This window comes from Rattus norvegicus, chromosome 1 (genome assembly GCF_036323735.1).
Source record: "Rattus norvegicus strain BN/NHsdMcwi chromosome 1, GRCr8, whole genome shotgun sequence".
In the NCBI taxonomy this organism is placed as follows: domain Eukaryota; kingdom Metazoa; phylum Chordata; class Mammalia; order Rodentia; family Muridae; genus Rattus; species Rattus norvegicus.
The window spans coordinates 84,581,506-84,591,076 of record NC_086019.1 but is presented as its reverse complement, the minus strand read 5'-3'; the positions used below and the strand labels follow the sequence as shown (position 1 = coordinate 84,591,076).

At 37.8% G+C, this 9,571-nt stretch overlaps 1 protein-coding gene across 1 annotated transcript in view; it reads left to right on the top strand.

The window, feature by feature from the left end:
- Sult2a1 (sulfotransferase family 2A member 1) overlaps nucleotides 1–9,066 on the top strand; it is a 56,991-nt gene extending 47,925 nt beyond the window's left edge. Inside the window, exon 6 of the mRNA NM_131903.1 lies at nucleotides 8,846–9,066. Coding sequence (NP_571978.1) covers nucleotides 8,846–8,958 — 113 coding nt within the window. The 3' untranslated portion in view covers nucleotides 8,959–9,066. The remainder of the gene's footprint in view (nucleotides 1–8,845) is intronic.
- Nucleotides 9,067–9,571: the final 505 nt, after the last annotated feature.

The following is a 9,571-nucleotide window of genomic DNA, read 5'->3' as shown; positions in this document are numbered from 1 at the left end:
GAGGTCAGAGTCCAGGGTCAGTCCGTGTATAGTCTTTGGGTAGTGGCTTAGTCCCTGGAAGCTCTGGTTGCTTGGCATTGTTGTTCATATGGGGTCTTGAGCCCCTTCAAGCTCTTCCAGTTCTTTCTCTGATTCCTTCAACGGGGGTCCCATTCTCAGTTCAGTGGTTTGCTGCTGGCATTCGCCAATGTATTTTCTGTATTCTGGCTGTTTCTCTCAGGAGAGATCTACATCCGGCTCCTGTCGGCCTGCACTTCTTTGCTTCATCCATCTTGTCTAATTGGATGGCTGTATATGTATGGGCCACATGTGGTACAGGCTCTGAATGGGTGTTCCTTCTGTCTCTGTTTTAATCTTTGCCTCTCTATTCCTTGCCAAGGGTATTCTTGTTCCCCTTTTAAAGAAGGAGTGAAGCATTCACATTTTGATCATCTGTCTTGAGTTTCATGTGTTGTATGCATCTAGGGTAATTAAAGCATTTGGGCTAATAACCACTTATCAATGAGTGCATACCATGTGAGTTTCTCTGTGATTGGGTTACCTCATTCAGGATGATATTTTCCAGTTCCATCCATTTGCCTATGAATTTCATAAAGGCATTGTTTTTGTTAGCTGAGTAATATTCCATTGTGTAGATGTACCACATTTTTTTGTATCCATTATTCTGTTGAAGGACTTCTGGGTTCTTTCCAGCTTCTGGCTATTATAAATAAGGCTGCTATGAACATAGTGGAGCACGTGTCTTTTTTATATGTTGGGGCATCTTTTGGGTATATGCCCAAGAGAGGTATAGCTCGGTCCTCAGGTAGTTCAATGTCCAATATTCTGAGGGACCTCCAGACTGATTTCCAGAATGGTTGTACCAGTCTGCAATCCCACCAAAAATGGAGGAATGTTCCTCTTTCTCCATATCCTCTCCAGCATTTGCTGTCACCTGAGTTTTTGATCTTAGCCATTCTCACTGGTGTGAGGTGAAATCTCAGGGTTGTTTTGATTTGCATTTCCCTTATTACTAAAGATTTTGAACATTTCTTTAGGTAGTTCTCAGTCATTTGGCATTCCTCAGCTGTGAATTCTTTGTTTAGCTCTGAACCCCATTTTTAATAGGGTTATTTGTCTCCCTGAGGTCTAACTTCTTGAATTCTTTGTATATTTTGGATATAAGGCCTCTATCAGTTGTAGGATTGGTAAAGATCTTTTCCCAATCTGTTGGTTGCCGTTTTGTCCTAACCACAGTGTCCTTTGCCTTACAGAAGCTTTGCAGTTTTATGAGATCCCATTTTCGATTCTTGATATTAGAGCATAAGCCATTGGTGTTTTGTTCAGGAAATTTTTTCCAGTGCCCATGTGTTTCAGATGCTTCCCTAGTTTTTCTTCTATTAGTTTAGTGTATCTGGTTTGATGTGGAGGTCCTTGATCCACTTGGACTTAAGCTTTGTACAGGGTGATAAGCATGGATCGATCTGCCTTCTTCTGCATGTTGACCTCCAGTTGAACCAGCACCATTTGCTGAAAATGCTATCTTTTTTCCATTGGATGGTTTTGGCTCCTTTGTCAAAATCAAGTGACCAGAGGTGTGTGGGTTCATTACTGGGTCTTCAATTCTATTCCATTGGTCTATCTTTCTGTCTCTGTACCTATACCATGCAGTTTTTTTATCACTATTTCTCTGTAATACTGCTTGAGTTCAGGGATAGTGATTCCCCCTGAAGTCCTTTTATTTTTGAGGGTAGTTTTAGCTAGCCTGGGTTTTTTGTTATTCCAGATGAATTTGCTAATTGTTCTGTCTAACTCTTTGAAGAATTGGATTGGTATTTTGATGGTGATTGCATTGAATCTGTACATTGCTTTTGATAAAATGGCCATTTTTACTATATTAATCCTGCCGATCCATGAGCATGGGAGATCTTTCCATCTTCTGAGTTCTTCTTCAATTTCTTTCTTCAGAGTCTTGAAGTTCATATAGTACAGATCTTTTACTTGCTTGGTTAAAGTCACAACGAGGTACTTTATATTATTTGGGACTATTATGAAGGGTGTCGTTTCCCTAATTTCTTTCGAGGCTTGTTTCTCTTTTGTGTAGAGGAAGGCTACTGAGTTATTTGACTTAATTTTATACCCAGCTACTTTGCGTGAATTTGTTTACCAGTTTTAGTAGTTCTCTGGAGGAACTTTTGGGATCACTTAAATATACTATCATATCAAATGCAAATAGTGATATTTTGAAGTCTTCTTTTCCAATCTGTATCCCCTTGATCTCCTTTTGTTGTCTGATTGCTCTGGCTAGAACTTCAAGAACTATATTGAATAAGTAGGAAGAGAGTGGGCAGCCTTGTCTAGTCCCTGATTTTAGTGGGATTGCTTCAAATTTCTCTCCATTTAGTTTAATGTTAGCAACTGGTTTGCTGTATATGGCTTTTACTATGTTTAGGTATGGGCCTTGTATTCCTATTCTTTCCAGGATTTTTAGCATGAAGCGGTGTTGAATTTTGTCAAATGCTTTCTCAGCATCTAATGAAATGATCATGTGGTTTTGTTCTTTCAGTTTATTTATATAATGGATCACGTTGATGGTTTTCCATATATTAAACCATCCCTGCATGCCTGAGATGAAGCCTACTTGATCATGGTGGATGATTGTTTTGATGTGCTCTTGGATTCGGTTTCCCAGAATTTTGTTGAGTATTTTTGCGTCGATATTCATAAGGGAAATTGGTCTGCAGTTCTCTTTCATTGTTGGGTCTCTGTGTTTGGGTTTAGGTATAAGAGCAATTGTGGCTTCATAGAAGGAATTCGGTAGTGCTCCATCCGTTTCAATTTTGTGGAATAGTTTGGATAGTATTGGTATGAATCCTTCTATGAAGGTGTGATAGAATTCTGCAGTAAACCAGTCTGGACCTGGGCTCTTTTTGGTTGGGAGACTTTTAATGACTGCTTCTAATTCGTTAGGAGTTATCGGGTTGTTTAAATGATTTATCTGTTCCTGATTAACTTCAGTACCTGGTATCTGTCTAGGAAAATGTCCATTTCCTCCAGATTTTCAAGTTTTTTTGAATATAGGCTTTTATAGTAACATCTGATGATCTTTGAATTTCCTCTGATTCTGTAGTTATGTCTCCCTTTTCATTTCTGATTTTGTTAATTTGGATGCACTCTCTGTGTCCTCTCGTTAGTCTGGCTAAGGGTTTATCTATCTTGTTGATTTTCTCAAAGTACCAACTTTTGGTTCTGTTGATTTTTTCTATGGTCCTTTTTGTTTCTACTTGGTTGATTTCAGCTCTAAGTTTGATTATTTCCTGCCTTCTACTTCTCCTGGGTGTATTTGCTTCTTTTTGTTCTAAAGCTTTTAGGTGTGCTGTGAAGCTGCTGACATATGGTCTCTCCTGTTTCTTTCTGCAGCCACTCAGCGCTATGAGTTTTCCTCTTAGCACAGCTTTCATTGTGTCCCATAAGTTTGGGTGTGTTGTACCTACATTTTCATTAAATTCTAAGAAGTCTTTAATTTCTTTCTTTATTTCTTCCTTGACCAGTTATCTTTGAGTAGAGCATTGTTCAACTTCCACGTATATGTGGGTGTTCTTCTCTTATTGTTATTGAAGACCAGGTTTAACCCGTGGTGGTCTGATAGCACTCATGGGATTATTTCTATTTTTCTGTACCTGTTAAGGCCCTTTTTTTTTTTTTTTTTTTTTACCAATTATATGGTCAATTTTGGAGAAAGTACCATGAGGTGCTGAGAAGAATATATATCCTTTTGCTTAGGATAGAATGTTCTATAAATATCTGTTAAGTCCATTTGGTTCATGACTTCTCTTAGTCTGCCTACGTCTCTGTTTAATTTCTGTTTCCATGACCTGTCCGATGATGAGAGTGGGGTGTTGAAATCTCCTACTATTATTGTGTGAGGTGCAAGGTGTGTTTTGAGCTTTAGTAAGGTTTCTTTTACGTATGTAGGTGCTCTCGTATTTGGGGCATAGATATTTAGGACTGAGAGTTTATCTTGGTTGATTTTTCCTTTGATGAATATGAAGTGTCCTTCCTTATCTTTTTTGATGACTTTTAGGTAAAAATTGATTTTATTTGATATTAGAATTGCTACTCCAGCTTGCTTCTTCCGACCATTTGCTTAGAAATTTGTTTTCCAGCCTTTCACTCTGAGGTAGTGTCTGTTTTTGTCTCTGAGGTGTGTTTCCTGTAGGCAGCAGAATGCAGGGTCCTCATTGCGTATCCAGTTTGTTAATCTATGTCTTTGTATTGTGAAGTTGAGACCATTGATGTTGAGAGATATTAAGGAATAGTGATTATTGCTTCCTGTTATATTCATATTTGTATGTGAGGTTATGTTTGTGTGCTTTTCTTCTATCTTTTTTTTGTTGCTAAGACGATTAGTTTCTTGCTTTTTCTAGGGTGTTGCTTGCCTTCTTATGTTGGGCTTTACCACTCATTATCCTTTGTAGTACTGGATTTGTAGAAAGATACTTTGTAAATTCGGTTTTGTCATGGAATATCTTGGTTTCTCCATCTATTTCAATTGAGAATTTTGCAGAATACAGTAACCTGAGCTGGTATTTGTGTTCTCTTAGGGTCTGTATGACATCTGTCCAGGATCTTCTGGCTTTCATAGTCTCTGGCCCAAAGTCTTGTGTGATTCTGATAGGTCTGACTTCATATGTTACTTTACTTTTTTCCCTTACTGCTTTTAATATTCTTTCTTTATTTTGTGCATTTGGTATTTTGACTATTATGTGACAGGAGGATTTTCTTTTCTGGTCCAATCTATTTGGAGTTCTGTAGGCTACTTGTATGCTTATGGGCTTCTCTTTCTTTAGGTTAGGGAAGTTTCCTTCTATGATTTTGTTGAATATATTTACTGATCCTTTGAGCTGGGACTCTTCAGTCTCCTCTATTCCTATTATCCTTAGGTTTGATCTTCTCATTGAGTCCTAGATTTCCTGTATGTTTTGGATCAGTAGCTTTTTCTGCTTTACATTATCTTTGACAGTTGTTTCATTGATTTCTATGGAATCTTCTGCTCCTGAGATTCCCTTTTCTATCTCTTGTATTCTGTTGGTGATGCTTGTATTTACAGCTCCTTGTCTCTTCCTTTACTTTTCTATATCCAGGGTTGTTTCCCTTTGTGATTTCTTTATTGCTTCTATTTCCATTTTTAATTCATTCAACTGTTTGATTGTGTTTTCCTGGAATTCTTTCAGGGATTTTGTGATTCCTCTCTATAGGCTTCTACTTGTTTACTTTTGTTTTTCTGCGTTTCTCTAAGGGAGTTCTTCATGTCTTTCTTGAAGTCCTCTAGCATCATGATCAAATATGATTTTGAATCTAGATCTTGCTTTTCTGGTGTGTTTGTATATTCAGTGTTTGATTTGTTGGGAAAATTGGCCTCTGATGATGCCATGTAGTCTCGGTTTCTGTTGCTTGAGTTCCTGTGCTTGCCTCTCGCTATCAGATTATCTCTGGTGTTACTTTGTTCTGCTATTTCTGACATTGGTTAGACTGTCCTATAAGCCTGTGTGTCAGGAGTGCTGTAGACCTGTTTTCCTGTTTTCTTTCAGCAAGTTATTGAAACAGAGTGTTCTGCTTTCGGGCATGTAGTTTTTCCTATCTACATGTCTTTGGCTTTTCCTCTGGGCCTGTGTCCTGAGTTCACCAGGCAGGTCGCTTGGAGCAGAAAAGTTGGTCTTAACTGTGGTCCCGAGGCTCAAGTTTGCTCTTGGGGTGTTGCTTATGAGCTCTCTGTGAGGGCAGCAACCAGGAGGACCTGGGCCGCCCTTTTCGGGAGCCCCTGTGCACCAGGGTCCCAGATGGCGTTTGGTGTTTTCCTCTGGAGTCAGAAATGTGGGCAGAGTGTTGTCTCTTCTGGCTTCCCAGGCATGTCTGCCTCTCTGAAGGTTTAGCTCTCCCTCCCATAGTATTTGGGTGTAGCGAAATGTTTATCTGGTCGGTCCCTTCAGTTTCCGGTGGTGTCTCAGGTACAGGGGACCTGCTGCTCCCGTGCTCTTATCTCGGGATTGTCTTTCTTAAAAGAGTGTGATGCATATCTAGTAAGCCATGAACCTGGAAACCATTTTACTAATTGGGGATACCAAATTCACTACCAACCTGCTTCACTACCTTATTATAGTGGAAAATGAAATGGATATGACTGGAAACAATTTTGAAAGGAAAGAGTATGTAAACATAATATTTGTCTTCACAATTCCTATACCAGATTGGTATAATTTTTGAATCATCCAAGTATGAGCAAATCAAATATTAATTCTAAACCCAATTTCATTATTTACCATTAGATAACCTAATTCCCTAAATCATAAATCATTAAAATGCTTTATTAAATATTAGACTTGCCTTAGCTTGAAAGAATTCACTAGACCAATTTCCCCGTATCCTTTAATTCTTCTTCTTGAGACACAAGTAAAATATATTTTATTGCCTGTGGAGGACTGCGTTGTCTGCCTTATTCAGTAGGCTCTTTCATTCAATCTGATGAGATGAGTCTGGTTTTAGCCTCCAAACAGTACTTTTCCATATGCAATTGTAGTCTCTGTGATTTCATAATTATATACTGCAGGAAATGCAGATTAGAGATATGTTCACCATGATTGAAACCCTGTTGGTTTGACAAGACTTTTGTAAAGGCAATGACATAATCGGGACATGTGTAAGAAGTATCTTCTGGTAAACCTCAAAAGTCCCAGCCCTTATTACTTTACAGTGCATGTTATTCTAGAAAGTACTAGGGCTATTAATCGTTTTCACTTGTATCTTCAGAAGATCTTAATCAGAGACAGAAAGGGAAGATGACCTACAGCGAGAGAAGGAAGCTTGCCATGTGCAGGTCAAAAAGAAAAGCCTACAATGGTCTGAACAAATCACCATGATATGAGATCTGCAGCCTCCAGAACTATGAGGAAGTTCCTTTTCAACAAGAATTAAGCTACCATATGTTTGGCTTACCCTGCCATCTGAGGCACACAAGTTTGGTGGAGATTTTTAGAAAAATTAATGAAAATAACTGTACATCTGTAAGTAACAGAGGATTTTGACATAGGTGGACTTAGAACTCCCTGTGCGTACCTCCAAAGATGTGGTTTTCTCAGATAGACTCTTTTATTCTATTGTGAAACCAAATAAAATTTATTGAGTTGATTTGTTGAGATGTTGTAGTCCAGCATCTATCTGGTTTGGCTTATCAGGATCCAGACATGCTATGGAAATCAATAAGGAAACATGGTCTAATAATGAATAATGTAAGAAACCTGAGAGTAGCAATGGATACTGATGGGACTCCATCTAATCAGAAGACATTTTACATTCATATTAGTTAATGGTATATTGTTTGAATATGCTGCATTAGTGATTTACATTTTAATGAATTCTTAATATGTTCTTTAATACAGCCCACAGGGGAATTAAAATTAACTTATGTGATACTAAAGAAAGAAAGTAATGTGTTGAAAAAAAGCATGACTTCTCCTGTCAATCTTTTTAGATTCAATTCCACATCCATCACTATCACACTGGGTAAAATCTCAAAGACTAATTTTTCCTCATCATCAAAGTTTGAGAACTGCCTATGCCTTTCTCTCACATTCATGAATTCATTAAAAAATTCCACCCTAGGGTTGGGGATTTAGCTCAGCGGTAGAGCGCTTGCCTAACAAGTGCAAGGCCCTGGGTTTGGTCCCCAGCTCCAAAAAAAAAGAAAATCCACCCTAGTATGTCCTATATGTCTGGCATTTTTTTGTGAAATGAACCATTTAGTAATTTAAGATACACTTGGTTTTGAAATATATTAGATACATATTCTGTGTATATATTTAAAGCAGAAATGCATGGAACACATCACAGTGCCAAAGCCAGGAAATACAGAAAGGATGGGGGCTGGTGGGTTGTAAATAGATGAAAGATGGTATGAGAATTTTACCACTTCATTAATAAGGAACAAGATGTAATTATATGAAAGATTTTATGCCTCTGGGGTAAAGAAAGACACAACACAGCATGGCCAGTTGGACAATCTTTAATGCTAACTCTAAAGACCTTCTGTAATGGAGTGTTGAAAACCAATGTGTGGTCAGAAAAGACAGTGCTACAAAGGTTTGGGGCTGAAATTATGTAGATCTTCATGCATCACAAAACAACATGGCTGAGTGAAACAGAAGTCCTGCAATGTTGTCAGTTGGGAGTGGCTGGGTCACCTGTATCTTGTGGGAAAATCAAGACAGCTGAAATCCTGCTCATAACTATATATGCAGCTCTCATGTGAACTCTCTCTCTCTCTCTCTCTCTCTCACACACACACACACACACACGCACACACACACACAAGAATATCTTTTTTAAGATATTATTTGAAAGTTGCTTGCATGCTGTGAAGAATTTCTATATGTATAACACTAAAATATAGACAGCAAAATTGAAGTCTGTTTGGATAATAGAGGTGATAAACAAACACTGTTGAGTTGTACAATATGATAGAAACTGATTTGATGGGAAGTAGGGATAATCTGGATAAGTAAAAAGATCAAGTCAGTGTTGCTGCTCTTAGAATGTCTAGCATATAGGTTTGGTGAGGAAAAGGTAGGACATAATTTCCAGAGAGGGAGAAATATATATATATATATATATATATATATATATATATATATAATATATATATATATTATATAATGATTTCAGAGATTAATTAGGTTTCTATAGAAAATGGTAGTTTGCTTTATTAACTGTGTGGTCTTTATCAAACAGATAGTAGGAGCATATGATGGGAGGATCTAGAGCCATGCAAGTCCATTATTAACCCACATTTTTGTGTGCTTCCCATTTTTAGGCACTATTGGGGACTGGAAGAATCACTTCACTGTATCCCAAGCTGAAGCCTTTGATAAAGTGTTTCAGGAGAAAATGGCCGGTTTCCCTCCAGGGATGTTCCCATGGGAATAAAATTTCAAAAGTTTTAAATATTTTATGAACATTGATATTTATGTTTCTGTTGTTCTATGTCTGAATAACTGAATGTGGTCATCGAATAAATCCTGTTCTGGTATTGTGAAAGTGATTTTTTAAAAGAGTGTATTACTAATACTAGTAATATCAACAATGGTGGTGGTGATGGTGGTGGTGATGGTGGTGGTGAAGGTGGTGGTGATGGTGGTCATAGTGGTGGTGGTGGGTGTGCCTTTCAGTTTGCAGTGCCTTCAGAGGCCAGATGTTTGCAGTGGTAATAGGGACCTGCAGTTTCATGAAGCTGTAAACTTCCTGTTTCGGGTACTAGAACTGATCTCAGGTTCTCTGCCTAAGCAATACAGTACTAGTAGTATATTTCCATTTTTGATAGTCATCTCTTTAGCCTAGAATTATGGAGTCTTGAGTCATCAAATATTTGCTCCTTTTGTTAATGTATTGTAGCATATTACAATTTACTTACTAGAATTCCAGCTTTAAAACATTTTCTTTTCATTCATAAGTAATTTATTTGGGGTTTTATTTACTGAGAATGGACATGACAAAAGATTCTCAGTCTGATGCTATGGAAATTAAACAAGTATTACTCAGT